At 50.0% G+C, this 24,185-nt stretch overlaps 2 protein-coding genes across 6 annotated transcripts in view; one reads left to right on the top strand and one right to left on the bottom strand.

Annotated features, from left to right (window-relative positions):
• Window positions 1-1,982: 1,982 nt before the first annotated feature.
• Window positions 1,983-4,700, top strand: SPACA9 (sperm acrosome associated 9). Its single transcript, XM_032635246.1, has 3 exons — window positions 1,983-2,126; window positions 2,959-3,252; window positions 4,122-4,700. The coding sequence occupies exons 1-3, from the start codon at window positions 1,983-1,985 to the stop codon at window positions 4,239-4,241; spliced, it is 558 nt and encodes a 185-aa protein (XP_032491137.1). The 3' UTR covers window positions 4,242-4,700.
• A 445-nt stretch (window positions 4,701-5,145) lies between these two features.
• TSC1 (TSC complex subunit 1) overlaps window positions 5,146-24,185 on the bottom strand; it is a 48,818-nt gene continuing 29,778 nt past the window's right edge. For 3 of the 5 annotated variants that reach the window (XM_032635061.1, XM_032635058.1, XM_032635059.1), the window contains 14 exons: window positions 23,632-23,747; window positions 23,185-23,296; window positions 22,728-22,846; window positions 20,875-20,944; window positions 20,359-20,463; window positions 19,516-20,074; window positions 18,398-18,441; window positions 17,590-17,756; window positions 16,609-16,791; window positions 15,606-15,716; window positions 14,367-14,489; window positions 11,289-11,476; window positions 11,045-11,206; window positions 10,096-10,636 (listed from right to left, as the gene is read on the bottom strand). In XM_032635061.1, the coding sequence (XP_032490952.1) occupies window positions 10,096-10,636; window positions 11,045-11,206; window positions 11,289-11,476; window positions 14,367-14,489; window positions 15,606-15,716; window positions 16,609-16,791; window positions 17,590-17,756; window positions 18,398-18,441; window positions 19,516-20,074; window positions 20,359-20,463; window positions 20,875-20,944; window positions 22,728-22,846; window positions 23,185-23,296; window positions 23,632-23,747 (2,600 nt within the window). Of the gene's footprint in view, window positions 10,637-11,044; window positions 11,207-11,288; window positions 11,477-14,366; window positions 14,490-15,605; window positions 15,717-16,608; window positions 16,792-17,589; window positions 17,757-18,397; window positions 18,442-19,515; window positions 20,075-20,358; window positions 20,464-20,874; window positions 20,945-22,727; window positions 22,847-23,184; window positions 23,297-23,631; window positions 23,748-24,185 lie in introns of all 5 variants that reach the window. The other 2 variants (XM_032635057.1, XM_032635060.1) reach the window with 2 other exon arrangements.

Below are 24,185 nucleotides of genomic sequence, written 5' to 3'. Positions count from 1 at the left end.
CACTGGCTCAGTCGTTGTGGCTCGCGGGCTCTAGAGCACAGGCTCAGTAGTTGTGGCGCACGGGCTCAGTTGCTCCGCAGCATATGGGATCTTCCGGGACCAGGGCTCGAACCCGCGTCTCCTGCATTCTTAACCACTGCGCCAGCAGGGAAGCCCCCGGCCTTCTTTTCAAACCTCCCCTCCCCCAGGAGGTCGAGCCCTCAGCAGCCTTGGCTTCTTTCAGGGTGCACATCACGCCTGCTTTTACCTGTCCTGATTGCTGTGTTTCTGGCACCCGCTTACCTTTTGCAGCAAGGTGTGGGCCTCGCTCTCCTTGCCCTAGGCCAGGTCCTGGTAAGCCTGCCTCCATGCGAGGTAACAGAAAACCGCTGCACCCCAGGTCGACTCATTTCTGCCTCCAGGATGGGGTTGGGGGGCCTTGGCTGGCTGTGGCACGTGTTCAACGAACAGCGGGTCCCACAGCGTCCCCACAGCCCGGCTCCCCTCTCAGCTTGTGCTGAATGGGGCGGAGGTTGAGTAGAAGGAGGCCACTGCCCTGCGTGGCCCTGAACCAGGCCTGTCCCCAGTGGAGCTGCGCTGCTCTGTTGGCAAACACAGGCTACGGCTCCCAGGGGTGGCCTCAGGACGCTGCCGCTAAAGCTGCTCCATTCAGTTTGCAGTAGACCCACCTGGGCTGGTGGGGCACGATTGTCAGGCCCCCTCCTGGCATGGTTCCTTCTTTTTTTTCGGCCGTGCCTCACAGCTTGCGGGACCTTAGCTCCCCGACCAGGGATTGAACCCGCGCCCTCAGTGGTGAAAGCTCAGACCGCCAGGGAATTCCCTGGCGCAGCTCCTTTATGGCAGTGGGGCTGCGTTTAGCTCCCAGCCCAGGACTGCGGCTCCCAGCTCCAGCTCCCCAGCCCTCCCTCCTGTCGTGTCGTGGAGGCCACCTGGTGGTCTGTTCGCCTTTCATCCCCCTGATGCCGTCTCCTCTTACCACAGAGACTCCCTCATTCCGGTCCTGCTGTGTGAGGACGCTGAGGGAGACCCATTAGAAACAAACCTCCTCTCCAGCTGGGAGCTGGCAGGAAGCCTGGCTGTGTTCTCCGCACCCCCCACCCCAGTGTTCCGGCCCCTTCCACTTGCAGCATCCCACTGGGGCCCCACCTCAGCACAGCCTCCTCTGACTGACGCGGGGCACGTGCAAGCCTGGGCTCCATGTGTGCCAGGGCCTCGTGGTGCAGGGACAGCCGGCCGTGGCACCTTCAAGGATGCTGGTTAGACATCAGGAAACCCAGGACCTAGCGCGTCTCTGGCACAAGCTTGCTGTGACCCCCTGGGCCTCAGTTTCCCCCGGAAGTTAAGGGGAGTTGATCTACTGAGCTTCCTTCCAGCCTAAACATTCCATGAATCCGTGACCTGGAGCATTTTGCACGTGCTCAGCAAAACTGTGATGTCATGGAGGGCAGAACCCACTGCCTTTCTCTGCTCAGAGGAGATTCTGGACACGTCGTGGACCCCCTGGATGACACTGGGACAGTCTGTGAGGCACCAAAACACAGTACTCCCCGCAGCGTCAATGTTTCCAACCAGGGTTATCCCTGCAAACTCCACAGGAGGCAGGGAGGGGGCACCAGAGGCCAACTGAGGCCCGGAGAAACTCACGTCTAGGCTGAGGGAAGGAAGTCTTGTTTCACGGCAAAGAACGTGGCCCTGGAGGGTAAAAGGGCTTTGGGTTGGGCTTGGCTCCGTCGCGGACAGCCTGCCGGGTTCTTGAGCAAGTGCACCGCCTCCTAGGGCCTTGTTTCCTTCTCTGCAAAATGGGGATGAAAACAGTCCCTGCTCCCCAGCGTTGTGGGGAGCTGCCGAGCCCTGTGCGCCGCTGAGAGGGGCCATGGGCATCTCACAGCCCCCGAGCTGGATCCGCGGGTCTGGCCCTGGGAGCTCGACTCTCCTCTTCCTTGCACAGACCCCTCCTCGCCTGTGAATGAGCAGACAGGATGATGAATGAGGTGAAGGAATCCCTTCGAAGTGTGGAGCAGAAGTACCAGCTCTTCCAGCAGCAGCAGTTCACCTTCATTGCTGCCCTGGAGCACTGCAGGGAGAATGCCAGCGACAAGATCCGGCCCATCTCCAGCATCGGGCAGGTGGAGGCTCGCGGGCTCACGGGCGGGGCCGGGCCTCATCCCCTCACTTGAACGCTGAAAAAAACCCAAGGCCCAGAGAGGGCCAGTGCATGTGTGCCAGAATCAGGCTCGGATCCTAACTGGTGGAACGAGCCGTTCACTCATTCCCTCACCAAATATGTGAGTGAATGGCAAAGCGGTTGGAAAGCGTGGGCTCAAGACTCAGCCGGCCAGGGTTTAGGTCCCGGCTCTACCACACGCCACCTCTGTGACTTCGGGCCAGTGATTCATCTCTTCATACATTTCGTCTGGGAAATGGATAAAGGGCAGCACACACCTCCCAGGGCTCTTACGCAGGTTTAATGAGATCATCAGCGGAACCCACTCTGTCGGCACCTGGTGTTGTCGGCCTGGGCTCAGGACAGGGATGTATGGGGAACAGATGCACACGGTCCCAGACACTGGGTTCCACTGTGGTTTAGAAACTGCGACCTGCCACGCACATTGCTAGTCACATTTGCAGACGTTGCAGACAGGCCAGGAGAAGGGGATCACAGACCAGCTGTTCCCGGAAGCCCGGGAAGAAGTGGGATGTCTGGAGCCCGGTGCCATGGGCGTCAGCACCACCAGCGAGGCTCCCCAATTCTGAGCCCTGGGGAATCCGCAGCGCAGAGTACCAAATTCTGGAGGAAGCTGTTTAGATGCTAGGGTAAGAAGAGTCAGAGGGGCTAAACGGTGTACTTGGGAGTGATCAGAGCAGGCTTCCACAGCTCGTGACCCATGCCTTTCACATCAGGATCTCCTGGGGGCTCCCGGGCCCTAAACCCGCTCAACCACCATGTCTGGCAACGAGAGCCTGGCCTGGTGGGCGCACAGCTCTAAAACCTCCCAGGGGGGTTCTGCAGCGGGGGCAGCTTTAGAAACCCCTGCCCGAGGTCTGGGCCGCGGCACGGGAGTCCCCGGGGCAGGGCTCAGCCGGCCCCTCTTGCCGCCCTGCAGGTGCCCTCCCGACATGGCGAACTGCCTCAGCTGCCACGAGGTCAGGAACCACTGTGGAGGCGTGGTCAGCCTCATCCCCATCGTCCTAGACATGATGAAAGAATGGGTCGCCCACTCGGAGAAGCTGCCCTGCAAAGCGCTGCAGCACGTGAGTGAGCCCCAGGCCACAGGCACCCAGCCTCGGCTAAGACAAGACAAGTGCGGGCAACCGACACAAGACAGACTCAAACCTATAGGGGCAAAACAGTGTTCAAAACCGCCCTGGAGACCAGCTGGTGGGAAACTGTAACTCAGCTGGTGACCTGCTCGATCCCAATCCCATCCTGTCCCATCCCGTCCCGTGGGGCACTTTGCTACTAAGCTTGGTTTCCACTAGTTGATCCGTTTTCACTGGTGCCCACAGTCTTTGCCACTTATTAACCCCCAAGGGGACCGCCCCACGTATGACTGAGAACCTCTTTTCCTCTCGTGCTGTAACTTCTAACTTTTCCTCGCCTCTGAGCGTCAGGTTCCGTACTGATGAAGAGGACCCTCACTTAGTGTTGCCTGTAGAGGGTGTCCCGGGGAGGCCGGGAAAGGGCTAGGGCACTGACTGTCCCGCGCGGGCCCAGCTTTCCCAGCTGAGCCGTGCAGCTGGAGGAGGCCCCTCAGCTCCCTTCCCGCCACAGCGGCAGCCATAGGCGAGACGCCACTCTCTGCAAGACAGGGCTGCTCCCGCCTCTCGGGATGCTGAGGGCAGCATGTTGAACTGCTCGGTGTGATCAGATCTCTGGACCAAAGCCCAAAGGGGAACGCACCCACCTTGCCTCTCCTTTACTTGGGAGAGACTGAGAGAAGCCGGAAGAATTGATTTTGTGGTTCCCGTCCGAGGACAGTTACCTGGTTTTCACAACATAATTGAGGCCCAGACATTGTAAAATGCGTCACTGGCTTCCGAGCTTGCCAGAAGTACTGTCTGACTGTTGGTTTTTGCCTCTTCACAGGGGGCGACTTAGCTTCTGTATTCTTGCTTCCTAGGGGGCGACAGTCAAGAATAGAAAGCGTTCTGCCACCTCTTTGCCTGGCCTGGTTTCCTGGGACTTATCCCTTAAAGAAAACGACATTCACCCTAAGACCCCAGAAGATGCTGGGCAGTAGCCTCACAAGCAAAACCACTAGCAAAGCGCTACCACTGTGGAGGGGAACACACCCCGCTCCAAACAGGGTCTGCTGTGAAGAGGTTTCTGCCAAAGGCCCACAGAAGGCCAGCCCAGTAACTCCTTGTACAGTTAGAGACCTACTCAGACAAGAACATCTGAATTTTCCAGACAAAACTTACAACTGCCACCTCGATGTCCTGTCCCGAAGGAGCTGATCCCGCTGTTAAATGGGCAGAGCTGACCAATTTCCAGGGCAGCTGGGCAGAAGCGAGCAGTGGAAAACCACACTGCAGACGTAGCTTCTTCACTACTGGTCCTTTCCCAGTAAGGCCAGGGTGGATCTTGCAGTCGTTTAAAGGTAGTTTCCCTCCTTCCTCCAAACACCTGATGGCGTAGGGAAGGTGGTGGACGCGAGCTGCACTCCCTCCTCAGCACACTCGTAAGACACAGTCGGCAAGGCTCAGGGTCTGTAAGCGTTTGACAACTTCGGTGCCACCTGCGCTCCTCCAAAAGGGCTGTATTAAACCCAATGTGCCGGCCAACCCCTAGGAAGGCAAGCACACACCAAAAGCAAGGCTGGATGGCTGTGCAGACCCGGCCCGCCACCTGGTTTTGAGAGCTTTCTGGTAGAGACGGCTCCAGTCGCCTCCCCCTACACCACCATGACACTTTGTGGGAAGAGCGTGAATTTGAGGCAGATACAGGTAGGATTTGTGGCTCTTTGCCAGAACAAAAGGATCTTACAGGGACTAAAGCCAGATTCCACTTGTCAGCACCCCCTCCAGCCACCCAAGGTCACCAACCAATCCAGACCCTGAGGCTTTCCATCTTTGGACAAGTTCCTACTTTGCCTATAAGCCCCTCAGAGGCCAACATGAGTCACTTCATGTCAATACAGCAAAGTAGTGCAAAACAATAATTTTTTATTTGTTCACAGTTAAACACAAGCAACTGCCTTGACATTTTAGAACATTCTAAGAAGGACAGCAAACCCTTTTGATTCCAGCTCCCATTCACTAAGGTTGTACCATTTCCTCTTGCAGTTCGCATTTATGGCATCTGATGTGGATTGTTTGACATGCTTTTAAGATCAAGACGGGAAGGTGTAAACCTTTTGACAAGAGATGACTTCCTTAAATTTAGCTAAAAGCAGTCAGCCAAAAAAAAATCTGTTTTTCAGTGATGGGACCCCTTTAAACTGCAAGTCAGCCACATATGGTTGATCCATGATTGAGTTACAAAACTAGATTATGTCTTAGCAAAATCTTTTCCTCCATAATATATGTATGGTCCATAGACGTCTTCTGAAAAGTGATCACTGATTCTTCCTAGTGCAAAATGCCTGGCTGCCTCTTCAATAAGCCGAAGTATCTGCCGCCAAGGGCAGCGCCGTACCCTCCTGTCCAAACACTGTATCACGGTGGGGAGAGGGAGGAGGGGTTGGCCTGGGGGGGGAAGGGTCTCCTCTAAAAGGTCTACTCCAATGGTTCCACTAGTCTACTTATCCCCGAGGATGGACAATTTTGTGGCACCGGGACGGGAAGGGGGAGAGAAAGCTCCTCTGCCTTCGTTAACTCGTTTCAAGGCCAGAAGCCGTCGTGGGCCCAGGTGCTCGACTATCGCAGGCAGGCTCCCCTTGCAGCTACAGCCATCTTCTCTCAGGGCGGCACATACAGACTGCAGGACGGAGTGGAGAAGACGGAAACACCGCTCCCCCGGGCACATCAGAGTCACGGACGGGGAAATGAGCCACGTGGGGACAAGGGTCACAGCAGCAGCCCGGGGGCCAGGCCCCAACCTCAATGTGTTCTTTCATCTATAAAGAAAATTTTAATCAAGTGCAATCAACTCCTCTGTTGTGGTCTGGGGGAGGGCAAGGGCACATGTCAGAGAACTCTGGACGTAAACAGATACGCAAACATCTTCGCATACTCGTGGCCGGTCAATTTTAACGCACGTACCTCGAACAGTGAAAATGCCCAGAGTGAGACGTGCCGATTTGGGTCATTCCACGAAAGACAGCTTTCTTCCCCGCGCGAGACACACACTTCCGGGTGGGCTCGGGCTGCTCCCGGAGCCACTCTGAGGAGACGGCGGCCTCTCAGAGCATCCGCACAAGGTGGGTGGCACTCCACCTCGAGAGCAGCTCCGGACTGAGTCTTCACTCTGCCCAAACCCTCCTTAGACCTCTCCACACTTTCTAACACCTCTTACTGCTTTTGGTTAGAAAAACCGCATCTCCACGTAGTACTGTCTCTCTCACTTGTTCTTCAGTTATTTCTTTCTGGCTTCAAGTGGTATGTTCTGGTATTTGGTGAAAATTCACATTGACTGGTCATAGCACTTTTGTTATATTCTCTACACAGAAACACCCAATTTTTTACTCTTAACCGTGAGTCTGAACATCTGTGGTCTCCACGGACCCTCTCTCATCATCACGGTCATCTTATTTATCCTCTTTACAAAACTACTAGAGTTTTATCTTTCTCAACAAAAACACTGGAAACTACATGTGCTGTTGCAAACGGGGACGGCCCAGGTCTGGAGTTTTGTTTCCCACTGTCCCGGTTTTGCCCAGTGGGAAGCCGGCCTCTGTGGCCATGGTGGCACGGTGGGCTAATCTTTCCAACTGTCAGTGGCTTCCAGGACACTTCCCTGGATTGTAACAGTTTACCTTTTAAGAAGAGTTTGGACTATTTCCACCTAAACACATCACATATATTCTGGCTCACAAAGCAGCTTATCTGTCACTTCTCTCTCCACTCACAGAGCCTAATAGGAACCTTCAGCAGCTTATTCCCAAAGGTTGGGCAGTTTTCCCTCCTGAAAAACCCTGCTGACAAACCTAGGGAGGTCACATCTACCCATCCACCTTATATGGTTGGTCCCAGCACTCATCTCCAAGGAAACCTCTGACCCAAGAAATGGTCTTCATCCCCTACCTTTGGATTTCAGTTAGTTTTCTTATTCATGACCAGGTATTTCTTCCAATTCCACAGTGACAGATTTCATAGACTTGTGACAGAACCTTGTCAAAAGCTTTTAAAATCCGTGAAAGCTCTGTCTGATAGAGATTCGTGTACTTACCTACCTGTAGTAGATTCAGGAGCCCATTCTCTCTATGGAGACCATGCTATCATCTCCCCTCCCGCCCTCCGCAACGATGCTGCAGTGCTCCCTTTTAAAACAAGGGTTCACGCTCCCGAGACTCCCAAGAAGCAGACTCCAATCTTCTCTCGGGGTCTACGCTGACCCTGGCTAGTGTCAGGTGCTGAGTGGAACAGGTCATGGACACTTTTGGCCAAACAGCTCTGAAGCAGAGGCAAGCCTGCTCCAAGCGACTCCGGTGGAGGTTAACCCTAACGTCTGTGAATACAGGCTCTGCCTCGAATGTGACGGTTCTACTGCCTTTGCCCCGCCTGTTCCCAGGCCTGAATTCTCTCTCGGGAGCTCCTCTACCACCGTCACCTTTCCATCCTTAAAAATACTCACTGCCGCACAATCGAGTGACCCGCTGACTCTTGGCAAGTCTACCATTTTCAAAACCAAACCAAACTTTACTATCGACTCAAGTCCTCTGCAATATAAAAGCCTAAATTTTCAGGCCGGGTAACTTCAGCATGACTCCAGGCCTCCATCCCCGAGCCTTGGCTGAGTAAAATCCATGGCCTCCTAGAGCCCAAAGGAAGCCGAGTGCAGCTGCTGGGGTCAGCCATGGTTATAAAGCTGAGCAAACGGATGCCCCGGCTGGAGGAGTATGCCAAGGGCCTCCGGCCCGGGGCCCCGGTCCACTTTACCACGCTGCCTCCTCCTTCCCTGTATTTTTACAACCTGTCCATTAAAAAATTTTTTTCCTTTCTTTACATTGGCCTCCTTGCTTTTGCAGTTAGGGTAAAGGCTTTGATTTAAGCGCCTGGTATCTTTGTTCTGTGGCACAGATCTCCTGGGCTTGGGGAGGGGATAAGCATTTAGAAACAGTTTTAATAGTTACCTTGTAACTTTTCTTTTCCTGGATTTGTTCACGTTTTCCTTTTCTAAATAAAACTTAATAAGAAACCAGAACGTACTGGATTTTAAGCTTTCCTTTGGAAAAAGCTGAATTAAACATCCATGGTGTCATTAATACTCCACATCAGGCATCCAGGGGCAACTGCTGGCCCCACGCTGGGCTGGAGCAGTCGGGCACACACCCTTCCTCAAGCTGGGATCCATCAGTCACACCCAGAAATCCCGTCCCAAGGAGGTGGCCTGCCAGTACAGCCATGGTGACGTCGAGTCTCATTCTCTAGCTCCCTTTGGTTATTTAGGAGGCTAGAATATTTATTGCCACACTTTGAAAAACAGACTTTAACCCTCATGTGCTGGAAGCTTCCATACGCACTAAAGTTTCGTACCATTTCAGTTTGCCGTTTCCCTCTTCATGGATGAACCCTTCTACACTTTTAACTGAAAGATGAGAAAGAAAAAAGCCAAGTTCACTGGCTCTTTCCTACCAGTCTCCCCCTGCCTCAGCCTCGGCTGGATCACCAGGCAACAATTCTTAGGCTTCTAGCATTCATTTCAGGAGCACCTGCTGAGTTCAGATTCTCTGCCACGACCCATGTTCTGACTTGCGTCACCTCTCCCGAGCACGTGCAGGCAGCCCACTGGGTCCAGGCAGTCAGCTCTGTCAACCCTCTCCAGGACTCTGCTTTAATGCTCTGCCATGACCAACACGTGCAAGGGGAGCAGCATCAAGCCCCCTGCAGGGTCGGCCCCTGAAAGTCAGCATTGGGGTGAAAAAGCTGTTACCTTTTTCGTGGCCTAGAATCTACTATAGCGAGGCAACGCTCACAGCCTGAGACACGATGGTCGTAAAACTTTGAAGAAACTCTTTGGACCTCCAGAGCCTTTCTGCTGCAGCATCCCAGAGAAGCTGACGTAAACAGGAGGCACACGGGACAGGGAAGAGAGGCAAACAGCTAGCACCGCCCCGCCTGCAGGGGCAGGTCCTCATCCCCAGCACTGTCCTTTTCAGGAGGCTGCTCCAGCCACCATCCTCCCTCCTGCAGAGAGCACGCCTGACCACCCACACCCCAGCCCGTAATCAGAGCAGTACCAGCTTTCAAGCAAACGCCACATAGGCAAGAGGTAGTGGGGCGGGGGGACAGAGCGTTCCCGAAGGGGAGCATGGTCTCCACAGTGCCAGCTCCAGACTTTTCCAACAACAGACCTTTGTTCACATGGAACTTTCTAGGAAGCTTGTCAGAACGGCCAAAAGAACTCAAGAGAATAAACCATCGTTTTTCTGGATCTGCGGCTTTAGATGATGGATGTTAGAACCAAAAGCAGTGACAACATCTCACGTAAAAGCTCTCACGGGAAGATGATCGACTTTGCATGTCACATCCTCCTGGAAAGGGACAAAACCAGACTTACCTGTGATGCCAGCAATGACCTGGGCTCACGGAGAGCCCGCCCAGCTAACTGGGCTTCAGGAAAGGAGCGGGTGGTGTGGTGGGTTAGACTCCAGGATGAAATTTGGCCTCGTATTGCACAGGTTCAAAGGACACAACAATTTGGGGGGAAAAGGAAGAAAATAAAGCTAGTGAGGAACGCACCCTGGCCCTCGGGTTAGTACACGCTGCCAGGTAAATGAAAGAGAGGGTGGCCGAAGGGAAACCAAAGAGGCATTTCAATGCCAGATGCAAAAACCGTTCTGCGTTCAATCAACCGTCAAAGGACCCCCATCCCATTTCCTCTGCGGGAGCTACAGCCCCTCAACGCCTGGAAACAGGAAAGCTCTGAGACGGGCACTCGCGCCTCCCGTTCCAGGCCGGCGACACACAAGTTAACACTGATCGACACCGTCCCTAGCTGTGCTCGTGCTGTGCCTCGTTGTAGTCCATGATGCGGAGCTGTCCCACGCTGTCTGGCTTTGGGGGAGGTGGCTGCGGGCCGTCTAGGTTCAGGGGTGGCTTGGCTTCCACACCCGAGTCTTTGCCCAGCTCTGTCTTTAGGGTCTCAGAAAGGCTACTGCTGGTCAGGCTGTCCTCATCGCACTGGCTCTCACTCTTATTACGAAATAGCTCTCGAGCCTTCATGCCCAGGAAGCTTTTTGAACTAGGAAGTGAGCCGACAGTCATAGGGATGCCCGCAGTGGGCTCTCCCACGGCAGTCTCCCACCGACTGCTGCATGGGCCCACCCTCGGGTTTGGGGGTTTCTCTGGGGTAGAAAGCTCACTGCCGCCGCCGCTGCTGCTGCTGCTGCTGCCGCCTCCGCCTCCTCTACTTCCGCTACCGCCCCGGGCGCCGCCGGGCCTGGGGGGCTTGGTCTCCCCGTTAGGGCCAGATGCCTCTTCATTGTTGTGCCCTGTCACAGAATCTGAGCAGCCGTCACGACAACAGTCGAGCCTGTAAGAAATCCGAGGACGAGAAAGGGAGCCGGTGGTTGCAGTGCCCGTGTTTGGGAAGCATGGAATTACCCGGACGCGCGCTCGCACCGACGCTGAACTCTGCCGGCCCGCTCTATGTTCTAGAAGAGAGGACTCCCGTGTTGAGAGCTCATGAAGAGAAACCTAAGCCACAACCAGGGATATCAGATGGCGATCTTAAATAGGAACGCTTCCCAGGACCATTATCAAGTGCCTCGGGCCCCAGGACAAGGAACTCAGAAGGATGGCTGGGTGCTCTGAGGGATGCAGCTGAGAGCTGCAGGCTCGCCTGTCAGTCTGGGACCGCTGCTAACACCACGCGATGCCTCCCTGCTCTGTCAGCGGCAGCCTCACGATGAGGCCATGGCTGCCGACTCTTTGCTCCTACCTTTCTTCCGCTGCTTCGGCTGCTTCTGTTTTTTCTTCTTCAAGTTTTTTCAGGAGGCCATCCTTCTCCAACCTGCCGTATAAATCTAAGATCTCCAATTCAAACACTTGGGTGATCCTCTTCTGAGCTTCATACCTGCTCTCTGCGGCCTGCAGCTGTCCTCTGAAAGATACAGACCACCCCAGAATGTGGGAAGTTCTACTTAAATACATCAGAGCAAAAACCTTTCCCCCTGAAAAGTTACCTTGCCTGGAGTTTGACATCCTCTAAATATTTTTTCTGTTCCAAAAGAAGGTGGTCTTTCTTGGCTAGATGAGATTCCAGTTCCAAAATCCGTTTTTGAGCAGTATCCAGCCTCTGATTCTGCTGGAGAACATGGCTTCTGTTTTTTTCTAGTTCTTTCCGATATGCAGTTTTCATCATTTCTACTTCCTGAAAACAAAACAAAACAAAACAAACAAACAAAAAAGGAATTGGAGTACTTCTAAAAAATGAACATGCCGTATCCACTTTGAAAAATCAATGTAACAAACACTGAGAAGGTACTTTACTAGTATATTGCTAGTGGAAATAGAAACTAGTACAACTTTCTGGAAAGTAGGCTGGCGGTAAGTACCTACTAATCCTTCCCTGAAATCTATCCCTTAGGAAATCATTTGAAACATGAATAGACATTTGGGCACAAAAATAATCAGCACAGCATATTCAGAAGAGCAAAAAACTAGAAACTATGAAGTCTAGCGTCAAGAAAGTAAGTAAATTAAAGTACATCTTCTATTTAATAAGATTTTTAAAATTATGTGTATCAGTAAAGGATAAAAAAGCAGATTATAAAGCCACGTGAATAGTGTGATCAACTATGTTAACACACACATTCTGAAAACACGCCAATATTCAGTTATGATTTCAACACGGTGGAGGCGTGGGCCGGCACAGTGGCGTGCAGTTCGGAGTGGTGGCGGTGGAGGCTGGCGCAGTGGCAGTACGGGTCGTTTGTTTTCTTTTCTACTCTTCTCCCTCCCCTAATACCAACTAAGAAAAAGCTAGAGACGCAACAGGAATGAACATCTGCAGACCAGGTACCCTGACAAGGTTTGTCAATCACGCCAGGAAGACAACCTGCCTGCTGACCGATGGAAACAGCAAGTGTGCGCTATGCTCAGAAGAGAGGTGGAAAGGATGCTTTTCTAACAAGTATATGCAACGTTTGTGTTGTGTGGCTTTTTTATTGTGGTAAAATATGCATAAACTTAAAATTACCATACATGTGTCTTTTTAAAAGAGATAATAAACCACACGGAGCAAGGAGATGAGCTTCCCTGAATGCACCCCACCTCGAAGATGACCAGCAAGCCCAACGCTTCCTCGGTCAGAACGGGATCGAGTTAAGCTCAGGACTGGGACCAGATAATGCGGCCGCTCCAGCTATGCCTGAGGGCTCCAGGCTTCGGCATAGGTTAGGTAAACAAACTGAACTCTTGTCGGAAACGACAGTAAGTACTTATGGAGAATCAAACAAAGCATTGAACTAGGAACATCTATGCACTATCACTAACTTTCACAGCCATGTAAGAGGCGCTACACCCAGTACCTACCAGCCATTCCCCACCTGACGCTCAGATACCCATTTCTCGTCCCCTACTTGACTGAACAAGAGGAAGCCCAGCTCCAGGTCCAAACACAGGTTCAAAGCCATGGCTAGCTAGGGATGGACACATGACATAATCGTGGCCAATAACAAGGGTGGGAGGTCTGGTGGAGAGTTCCTGGGAAAGGTTTCCTTAATGAGAGAGACCTGCAGGAGGCGATGCTCTCCTCCTCCAGGGGACATCATGACATCTACCTGTGACAGTGTTAACTGTGGCACACACTTTGCAACCAGGAGCACAGACCGCCCAAAGACAAGGTTGAGAGGATAGGTCGAGTGGTGCAGAAGAGGGGAAAGAACGAGGCTCCTTGCTGCTGTCCCTCAGCTGCTGACTTGACCAACCTGGAATTCACCTGCCTCGGGACTTCTTGTCAAGAGATACAATGAAACTCTTTATGGCTAAGCCGGTGAAGTCTTTTTCTGTTGCTGCCTACAGCTGAAGGCTGCAAGTCAGTATCACCATGCGCATTTTATGAACGGTGAAGCCAGGCCCAAAGAGGTCAGGTGGCTTGCTTGAGGTCCCAAGGGGGTAAGTGTTCTAACCAAAAGACGGCACCGTGGCACGCATCCACATTTCTCTCGGGAGAGTTAGGAGTGTGTTTAAGTAAGCTTTTTCAGAGGTTCTCTAGTCCCTCAGGTCTCTTTTCCCTTCTTTCTTTTTCTGAGGCCATTATACTTCCAAAATGAACGAGAGCTGGTTTCTAGAGAAAGTTCCACATTTAACATCCTTCTAAAGGGAGTCTGAATCTGAGAGTTGAGAGAAGCTGAGAAATAAGAATAACTATTATGAAAATTCAATCTCTCTGATTCTAAGACTACTCTCTACATTTGGCCAAGGGAAAAGAAAACAAAGCTTTACAAAGCAAAAGCCCAAGAAATCCTAAAAAGAAAGCCTGTGTTTGATGAAGAAGTTAGTGACAGGAAGCATCTAAGCATTTCTTCTTAAAATTCCATTCCCAACTCATTCACCAACATTATCCAAGGCTACTTATAAAGTGACATAAAACTTCTGCCTCGACACCACTGGTAAGGCACTAATTCATGTAAGATCATCCCGACACTGGCCTTGTCGCTAGGACTGAGCCACCAACTGCTGAAATCAAATTCAACATTACGAAGAAGAAAAATATTTCTAGCAGTATAAACCCACAGCCCAGAGAGTTATATGCTAAACAGAATTGGCTCCCCATCCTTTTTCTTTATCTGTTAGCCTGTCTCTCTCTCTTTAAAGACGGGGGCATGGGTAAGAGAAGGAAAACACTTTTGGGACTTCCCTGGTGGTCCAGTGGTTAAGACTCCACGCTTCCACTGCAGGGGGCACAGGTCTGATTCCTGGACAGGGAACTAAGATCCCGCATGGCACGCGGTGTGGCCGACAAAAAAAAAAAAAGAAGAAGAAAAACACTTTTATCACCTAGTCTGTACCAATTATCATTATGTGCTTTCACATATAACTGATTTAGTTTCAAAGCAACCCAACTAAGGGAGACAAGTTTGTGTGACAGCTGAAAAGTGCCTGTGTTGCCAGACCAGGGAGAAGTGGAAATGACACTAGGTCTGCCACGCCATCTTTCAGGAAACAGTTCATAAGCCATTCTCCGTGCTGTGCCACAGACATATTGCCCGGGTCCTAACAGCGTCCCAGGTAGGGTCTGGCTCCTCAAGCCCACATACCTTTGTGGTGTCTGAATGCTTGTTCTGCAGTTGTTCCAAATACAGCTCGTTGACTTCCCCGAGAACCAACAGCTGCCTGTTCAAGAACTCCATCTGCTGTTGGACCGACTCACTATTTGAGAGCTAACAAAAACACAGAAACAAGCAAAGTGAAAGATCTGACGACACAAAGCTAGCAAATGGACATTAAACAGGGAATCAGCTAGGAGCACACTATCTCGGGCTGAGTCAGTGTAAACAACCCCCATGGTTTCAAAGGCCACACCAAAACGGCTGGTGGGGAGGAAGGGATACAAGGGCAACAAAAATGGACAGAAACGTACTTCAAAATTGTCCCTATGCAAAGGGGAAGAGGCGCAAATGCTCCACGTCAAAACTGGCCACCCACAGGGCACCTCGAGGAGATGGGTATGTACACAACCACCACAGCAGGGACGTTAGGTCCAGTGGGATAAAGCCCTGGGGTAAACCCACAGGTTCTTGAGTAAGTGATTTACATATGAGTGCAATGACTTCCAAAGAGGTAAAGATCATAGCTCAAAAGCCTGAACGAACTCTTCACATTTATGTAAACGAAGTATTAAGAACAAGTTCCCAGGATACACATAGACCAGGGCTCAGGCTAGGTAGTTCCCTGCTGCAGGGCCATCCATGCACTGTCTGATGTTTAGGAGCACCTCGGCCCCTCCCACTCAATGTCAGTAGCATCAAAAACGTCAACCAGTGGTGGTGCAGTGGTTAAGAATCCGCTGGCCAATGAAGGGGACGTGGGTTTGAGCCCTGGTCCAGGAAGATCCCACATGCCGCAGAGCAACTAAGCCCATGCGCCACAACTACTGAGCCTGCGCTCTAGGGCCTGTGAGCCACAACTACTGAGTCCACGTGCCACAACTACTGAAGCCCGCATGCCTAGAGCCCATGCTCTGCCACAAGAGAAGCCACCGCAATGAGAAGCCCGCGCACCACAGCGAAGAGTAGCCCCAGCTCACTGCAGCTAAAGGGGGCCCACGCACAGCAATGAAGACCTAATGCAGCTAAAAATAAATAAAAAACAAAACAAAACAAAAAACGTCAGCCAAAAATGTCTCCAGATATTGCCCAATGTCCCCTGGGGGGAAGGGAGCAGAATCACTCCCTGTTGGGAAGCCCTGACACAGACACACGAGTAATACACGTGTCCTGTCTGGAGGAAGGACATCAGCAGTGGTGTGAGCATGGCCCAGCTTGCCCGCCTCTTACCTTCTGAGACACCTGGCTGAGCAGCAGCTCGGTGTGGCACACCTTGCTGTTGGCCTTCTTCAGTTCTATGCGCAGCTCCGCGATCATGTTCCTGCAGTCCTCCAGCTTCGTCTGCCCAAGGAGACGTGCCAGGAAGTTACAGGGTGCCAGCAGGCCAGGCCACGGGTGCACCTGGCCATCGGCCCACAGAGAACCGGGAAAGCCTCGTGCCTCTGTTGCTCTACTATTCTTGGGCCATCAGGCTTAAAACTAACTTCTTAGCTTTAAAAAGTAAGTTATAGTTAATTTCTGAGTTTCTGACTGATTATCAAAAGGAAAAACAAAAAAGCGCTTAAATCTGCAGTTCCCAAACTGTGCACCAAAGAGCCCTAGGGCTACACAGCAGGCTCACAGAGGCGCTGTGGGGCTAGTTTTAAATTTCGAGGGAAACACAGCGACATCTACTGGTCATGATGTGAACTACTAGCTAGAGGGAGCTCAGCGTTTCAGTTATCAGGTGCTCTACGTGCCCGTGGAACACGTATCATCTTTGCAAAGCTGGGCTTGTAGGTGGTTGCTGTGATAAACATCACCATGAGAAAACCAATGTGAAACAGGAATTGAGGGCGTCAGTGTCTCATCTGATTCCAAGGTCTGAGACTCGGCAGTGCCCAACAGGTACACACACCGCATTTGTAAGTGACCATGGTCACTCAAAAATGAGATTGAAAATTGAAAAAAAAGTATGTGTATTATTTTCTAACAGCTACTAAGTCGTTAGGACCTAAATCCTAAGTTGTCTGGATCTACGTACTAGGCAGAACTGTTAGATGTTTCTTTTGGCTGTGGAGTACCAGGAAAAAATTAATGAAATGCCGACAGAACCGTGAACCCAGAAAGCTGGGGACCCTCTGCCCTAAATAAAAGGTACCTGACGTGAAATCTACGTGCCACGATTTCAGAGATGAAGCAGGTGCCTTCCCGCCCTTTCCTGGCGGCCTCTGCCGGGCGCCGCAGCGCGTACCTGTAACTCCTGGCTCTGGTTGTAGAACTCCTCCCGGTCATGCTGAAGCTGTCTGATCTGGCTGTGGAGCTGGGTGACCACCGTGTCTCGCTGCTCCTGAAGCTGACTGTATCTGGCTTGTTCCTTCTGCAGACTAACCTTCCATATCTGGATGTCTTTCTCTTGTAACTTCAACTGGTCTTTCTAGCAGAGACCAAAGAGGCCATCATCTTAGCTGCCTTCCAGCATGGGCAGCGACCCTCAAGTTCAATGCATGCTGCAGACACTTCGTCTGAACAGGCACGAGCTAAGCACAGGCCCAGAATCTGACAGCTCACTGCTGTCTAACTTGGCTTTTGGGCGAGGGTTTCCAAATTCCACATTAGCCAATGGATCAAAAGTTGCTTAAAGGACTTTTCTCAGCGATCACCTTGCTCCTGATACTTTCAGAAGTCCTAAGCACCAGCAATGAAGTGCGTGCTGGTACCGGCCAAGGTCGCTAAAGTGAGCAACACTGACTGAAAGCTTACCTTGCACCAGCAATGCGCAAATGCTTACTGACGCGGTTTTTTTAACCACCACAGTTAGAAAGTAGATGCTGCTATTATTATTCTCATTTTACAGAATGGGTAACAGAGGCCTCCAGAGGCTAAATGACTTTCCTAAGGTAATGAGTGTTAGAGCCAAGGTCACTCTCCAGGTCTGACTGGCTTAACTGCCCTCCAAGTTTCTGCCATAAAACTGCTTCAGGAGAGCTGGTTTTACACTTGGAGAAACAAAATCACCTTTTGCCTCTGTTATCATCATAGCCAATTACAGACCAACAGACACACAAAAAATCACTTGTCCCCACGGGTTATAAGAGCTGCAAGGGAATTCAGGGATGTGGCCGTTCACGTATTAGCCTCAGAGACTAAGTGACCTGCCCCAAGCCACACCAGCGGGCAGAGCCGGGATGGAGAGCTGCGGCCTCGACCCCCGCCCGGGCCCCGAGGCGCTCACCATGGCAGCGTTGTGCTCCTCCAGAGCGGCTGCCCTGGTCACCTTGCGCAGGAGCCGCCTGTTCCGAAGTGCGTGCTGCTGCCTCTTAAAACGCTCATAGAGTAACTGGTCGTGCAGTAAAAGCAACTGGTTACGGAGGGCGCGGGTCTCATCTGAGGGAGCGGAGCCTGATTGTAAAGCAGAGGGAGGGTGGCAGAGGTGCCTTTTACATAGCGTTCAGTCAAGCCCCAGCCAGTGGTTTGTTAGCTTAAGAAACACGATTCTTGAAGGAACAAAGTCACTCACTTTGCAAATGACCACCTGGTTTCCAGCCACAGTCACTCAATGGGGAAGGGGGAGGGGCAGTACCTACTACCCGTCTTCCTTTTAAAGGAACGCACAGGGGTACAATGTAGGATGGCTCTTTGAGAGCTCCAAGTGTTTTTCCCCACAAATCTGCTATCTATCTATCTATCTATCTATCTATCTATCTATCTATCTATCTATGACTCCATTTCTTGCTTCTTGGTAGGCTATCGCTCAAGAACTGTCCCAGCACCACTCACTTCACTTGGATCTTTTCTAGGGAAGGCTGGCATGAGGCCTGCCTCTTTGCACTTCTGTTCTCAAGCACGTGGTACTTGCCACTTTTCAAAAATAGGAAATGCTGACTTTGCAACATGTGAGAGACTCTGTACCCAAGCAAATAACCCAGCTGGAGCAGTAGGGAAGGGGAGATGTTTCCTATAGGGCACCTCCTTCAAGGACAGAAAAGGCAACAAAGCAGGATCTCTATGGGCTGGCTTTGGAGCTAAAGTAACAACTTTACCTCCGAAGTGGGTCCAGTCGACAGACTTGCTGGGTAAAGACAACCTAGGAAAAAAAAGTTTTTGAGTGACAAAGTTACAGATCTTACCTAGAAAAACTTAACTGGACTTTTAATTGCAGCAACATTAAGTCACTTCCTTGTGGTCACAAGTGCACAGGCATGAGAAAGTTTCAAACACAAAGCCCACCTGGGGTAAGAGGAGGGGCCTTATAGCTGATGGAACGGGCCCCCATTAAGCACCACCAAGTTTCCAGAGTGGAAAGGCCCTAACTCGGAGCTCATACTGTAGCCTCTGAATTTTGGTCAGCTCTCCAAGGCAACTGAGTGATCAAACACACTGAGAGCTGTTTTCAACCCTCTCTGTTGAGAAGCTACTGTCACCCAAGGTTAAGGAAAAAGCAGGTAATTTACCTGAGTCTATTACACTAAACTTCATTCAAAAAGGGACCATAAACACTACAGCTATCTGTCAAATTCCACCTTAGGTTATCCTACAGAAGAAAAATTAAAACTAGCATTCCCTAAGAGCCTATTTAGAAATGGCATCACCATGGACTAGTGATTCCCTTATTCTTTCTCTAGATCACCTTTAAAAGTGTAATAAAGAAGGGGTGAAAACAGTGCTCTCCGGCAGGTTCTTAACCCATGTGAGCAGGGGCAGGCCGCCATGAACTTGCATTGAAATGCTGACGGTTTTTATCTTCCATCTAATGGACTATGTTACCAAAACAACAAATCTGCAGCTGGAGAAGGAGACTTGGTGACCACTATTTCTATATTATTTGAACACCATACCTCATCCTCAAATTTTCAGAGAGCAAAGATGAAAGCGTTTGAGCTTCTTCACAGCACAGTGGCACAGAACAGCCCAAATATAAAAGATTCATTTTTAAATGGCCTGTAACCTAAGGAATTACCTGAGTTTAACGCGCCTGTGTGGAGGATACACACATTCATGTACATCAAAGGCAACAGGCTAGAAGGACGCCTGACAAAACAGCAAACCAACTGCCTCTGGTGAGCACAAGAATAATTCCTGTTTCCAACCACCAGCTTCTTGTAGTTTATAATCAAACGGAACGTTTAAAGGAAAAGAGAACAGCGCTGCCGCGCCTCACCTGTTGAGCTCCTTGCTGTGCGCGTCTGCCCCTTGCTGTATCAGTCTGTCCAGCACTTCCATGGGGGAGGCAGAGGGCATGAAGTCCTCCTCCGTGTTCCCTTTTGCTTTCTTTAGCAGTCCCTCCGTCTTCTTGCTGACAAAATGACGGGCAGTCTTTGGCAGTGCCACCTCAAAAAGATGATCGTATGGGGGAGGCTGCCCACCGCCAAACCCCACTCCCCTCTGAGGTGGGATTTTAAAAGGGCTGGGAGTGAGGATGCTGCTCTCCAGAGAGGCCTGGTGCTCTCTGTCCCCGGCAGGGCTCTCCTCGGCGCCTCCGCAGGGCAGGTCTATGGGGGTAAAGGCTTGCTTTGGGGTGTCAGGCCCCAGCCTGTCCAGGGCGGAGTTCAGAGGCTCAGGGTTCGCACCGGTGCCCTGGGCACTGGAGACAGCTGAGTGGGTCTTCCGCGGGCAGCCCGGGAGACTGTCCCGGTAGAAGGGAGAGTCAAAGCCTCCGCGAGGAGCTAGGGGCTCGGCGTCGGCTGTTGTGATCTCGGAGAGTTCTTTAGATATTGCCGCTGCGAGGGAGGGAGAGAAGAGACAGCACAGTCAACAGGCCAACCTGGGTAAGGCCAGGCAGTGTGGGGTTGCATGCTGCCCTGGGCCCCGCAGAGGGACAGATAAACAGTGGCCTCCCTTTACTGGGCACAGGACTCAGAATACAACTCCCATCTCCTCCCCCAAGAGAAGAGAAACCAAGCAAGCCTGCGTGTGTTGATGCTAAGTCCCGGTACTAGGGCAGAACGAGGGCTTTATCAACTCGCAGCAATCCCACACGAGCCCAGAATCCCGCACGTGTTACCTTCTTCTTTATCCTTTTCAATGCTATCTTCTTCAGAAGCCAGGCCACCTAAAAACCCTGGCAGGTCACTGAGAGCGACAGACCCTTTGCTCCCAGGCAGCTCTTCTGAAGAGAAACAAAGACAATGAAACACACTGGCCACCCCCGTCACTGTGAAAACTGCTTCCACTGTAACAGAATAGGCGTACTATGGTTCCTTCTGCTGAAGACAGAAAGCTACCACAGAAAGCCAAAATATTACAATAATCTAACTAAAGGTACCAAAAAATAATCCCACAGAAAATATAACTCTCCGTTCCTAACATCTCAGAGAACAGATAAAACCACAGTTCGACCAGCTCAAAACACAGGCACTTAAAAGCTTTGGGGGCTGTTGTTATGAGGCTGGCTTTTCGAATTAATTATATGTTTCATTATCTCTGGGCTTCAGTGATTTGTGGTGTTCCAGAATTTCCCTGTTTCCACATATAACCCATCAAGAATCAAGCAAGGTCTACTGTTACCCAGAGATTTTACCTAATCCTCTGTCATTCGGAAGATGGTGTTGTCTATGTAGACAGGGCCTTGCAGAATCTGTTCTCTCTTCCTGAAAAGACAGGTACCATTTACATCACAAGGCAGAAATCTGTGTACATGTTCTCTAACGTTAGAGAAACATCCTAAACACCTACAATTTTAGCATATTGTAGAGGAGTTTAAAGTTCAGCCCCACGGTTCTCAAACTGTTCGGTCTCAGGATGCCTTCCTATTCTTAGTAATTATTGAGAATCTCAAGGACTTTGTTTATGTGGTTATACCTATTGATAGTTATCATGTTACAAACTAAAACAGAATTTTAAAATTATTAATTCACGTAAAATTAACAAACCCAGGAATTCCCTGAAGGTCCAGTGGTTAGGACTCTGGCTTTCACTGCTGAGGGCGCGGGTTCAATCCCTGGTCAGGGAACTAAGATCCCGCAAGACGTGCGGCACGGCCGAAAAAAAAACGACCCAATACATGTAAACATAAATAACATTTTTATGATAAATAAAAATAAGTTTAGTGAGAAGCGTCAAGCTGTTTCACATTTTTGCAATCCCTTTCATATCTGGCTTAGGGGAAGAAAGCTGGGTTCTTATGTCTGCCTCTGCTCTGCTGCTAGGCTATTCTGGCTCAAGTGTATGAAGAAAACTCTAGGGCCCACAGATAAGTAGTTATAATAAGTAAGCAGACTGTTTAGATAACTGTGGATAGCCATCTTTGATACTACACTAAAACTTGACAAGGGGTGTTTCTTCAAGGTTAGCTACAGTGCAGAATCTGAAACCATGGCAATTCACTCTTCACACCGTGTCAAGATCCACTGGTCTGCCTTGTCCCCCAAATGCATCTTTTACCTACGTGTGATTCTGTAACATATACACTGGGCGTGTAGAATACTGGGTCACCAAGTTATGCAGATCTTCTGAGTGTGGCAACATTTCATTATACAATATCAAAAACTCAAATTATTAACCAAGCTTCCCAAGACTTTTCAATCTCATCATAAAAGACTTGGGGAAACTATTAAGCTCTTGGTGCCAGATATCAGTTTTTTAATATTCTAGTTTCACCTTTTTATCACTGGCAACAAATACCGTCAGTTGTTTATCTTGAAGTGACAGACCCAGTTTGTCATCTAAGAAGCTAACTGCCTGCCAGACACTCAGGTATGAATAACCATAGTTTGTCACCAGTTGTTCTTTCAAACAAAACTGCTGCTCCATGAAAAAAAAGCAACTAGTCCAGCTCTTAACTCAAATAATGGCACAAGTGCTTGTGGTGGCCATCACACACTGGTACGCACTCAGGTGCTTGATGTCCATTTCCTACTTCATCACAAACAATATTAAACATATGCGTTCTTTCTATGGAATACTCAAGGTTTGTTTTGTTGTTGTTTCTTTTCTTCTGTTAAACTGAAAGAACACATCGAGGAAGAAGAATGCAACGCTCACTAGGAGAGTACGATTTATACTAAGGGGCCAGCCCTTTTACCCACCATTGTTTCTGTGCCATGAGTATAAGTGCCAATGTGGTAAAAAGGGCGAATAACCACTTAGTATTACTAAGAAAGTAGTTCTGACCTGGCAGATGCCCTTAAAGCGTTTTGAGACCCCTGCAGTGCGCAGATCACACTCTGAGAGCTGCTGGTTAGTCTAATTTTTCTACCTCAACATAATAAAGGCCATATAGGGTTAGTCTATTCTGAATTGATCTGATTCAAACCCATTACATTTTAGGTCAAACTTCTATCTGGCATAACAGGCTTCACAAAGTGAGGCTGGAAGCACGTCACCGTGCTTGGGCGGGGGGGTGGGGAGGGCAGCAGAGGAGCCCAGGCAAACCTTCTTGGGGGCTGTGGCCATGGCCTGCGGGAGTGAAATGTGCACGTAGTCGTCCGAATGGCAGGGTGGGGCTGGAGGAGGAGAGGTTGCAGGGGTTCCCAGAGGAGTTCCTTTTCTACCTGCTCAGAGACAAGAGCAGAATATACACACTTTGAGGAAGTAAAACAATTAGGAAAATTGCCAAATTTTTTTCCGCTTAACTATTACTGCAAAGAAAGCTGCTAGAGTTAACTTTCTGGGGATCTAGATCAGTCTTTTTTTTAAATTTTTTTTCAGTCTTTTTTTTTTTAGGTTCACTTTATGTGTTCTGAAAGCTCCAGGGGTTTGTATTGTCAAAAATAGGTTTACTACTACAAATGGCTCTCAAACTCACTATTAGATCTAAGAGATAGTTCCTTATCATAAAAGGCCGGCCCCAACCAACCAGTCAAATCTAACCTAAGACATACATACATACCCGCTGTACCAAAGACTTTACTGTAAGGGTGTGACAAATCAGGTGGGACATTTCCAGGAGAAGTTGGAGGAGTGGTCATCCCACAAACCACAGATGGGCTCCAAAGAGTAGCCTAGAAGTTAATAAGGCAGGTCAGCGATGAGGAACGAATAGCTATGCTTCCCAAGGTTTAAGTCCATGATCAATGATCTTAAACTTAGCCTTTCAACTGGAATAAGGCATCTTATTAAAGCCTTATCAAGAGACACATTACATTTTGTAAGTCTAGACTCCAAGAGAAACCCAAGTGGCAACAGTAACTTTTCTTGCAAATGTCATGCATCCTTAAAAACTAACTCCTGAAATGAGCAGTGAGAGATTTTCCCAACCATAGGCTAAATCCTGACCCAAATGGTCAGCTTCACCAGCAAGCAGAGAAGAAAGCAGGCACACTATTTGACACCATACTTGTGGCGGCTCAGTTAACAGCCGTGTCGACAGGGAACTCAGAGTCTGAGGTAGCTGCCCTGGCGTGTTTAACAACATCAGCCGAGAAGTGGAGTGAGGGGTAGAAGTAGCATTGCCTACAACGGAAGGGAAAGAACACAGCGGGTCAGTGTGTGGCTTCAGATTATTCTGATAAAGAATTACGGTCCTCGAGACCATTTGATCATTTAAAAGCCTCTTTAAATACCCTTTGGAAATAAAGTTTAGTACGGTTTGATGTCTAGTTAAGCTTTAGGATAACTTGAAAAAGCACAACCTGTATGACAACTTCGCTGGGTGCTACCTATAGATAAGCCTAGACTTTTACATGAATCCAGTTCTGAACTGTCCAGGTTCATTCAAAACTGTGTCAATGTGACAGCCCAGAGGGCCTCACTAAAAGTGTCTGAAAAAATCTAAGATTCCTTTATGAGCTGGAGCCTAGAAGCCAAATCCTTTAATCCATTTTCTTTGTTAAGTGTTGACACACCCCAAGTCTGTTGACATACTATCAAGAAGGAGATCAAGGACATGGG

The sequence above is a fragment of the Phocoena sinus genome, chromosome 6 (assembly GCF_008692025.1).
Source record: "Phocoena sinus isolate mPhoSin1 chromosome 6, mPhoSin1.pri, whole genome shotgun sequence".
Classification (NCBI taxonomy): domain Eukaryota; kingdom Metazoa; phylum Chordata; class Mammalia; order Artiodactyla; family Phocoenidae; genus Phocoena; species Phocoena sinus.
The sequence above is the reverse complement of the archived record's forward strand: the minus strand, read 5'-3'. Positions and strand labels throughout refer to the sequence as shown.

What these genes read in the sequence shown, in the direction of transcription:
- SPACA9 (XM_032635246.1), top strand. Translation starts at nt 1,983, where the DNA reads ATGAATGAGGTGAAGGAATCCCTTCGAAGTGTGGAGCAGAAGTACCAG. An exon ending in CCATCTCCAGCATCGGGCAG is followed by an intron (nt 2,127 to 2,958) that starts GTGGAGGCTCGC and finishes TCTGGCAACGAG; the next exon opens with AGCCTGGCCTGGTGGGCGCA. An exon ending in CCTGCAAAGCGCTGCAGCAC is followed by an intron (nt 3,253 to 4,121) that starts GTGAGTGAGCCC and finishes CTTGCTTCCTAG; the next exon opens with GGGGCGACAGTCAAGAATAG.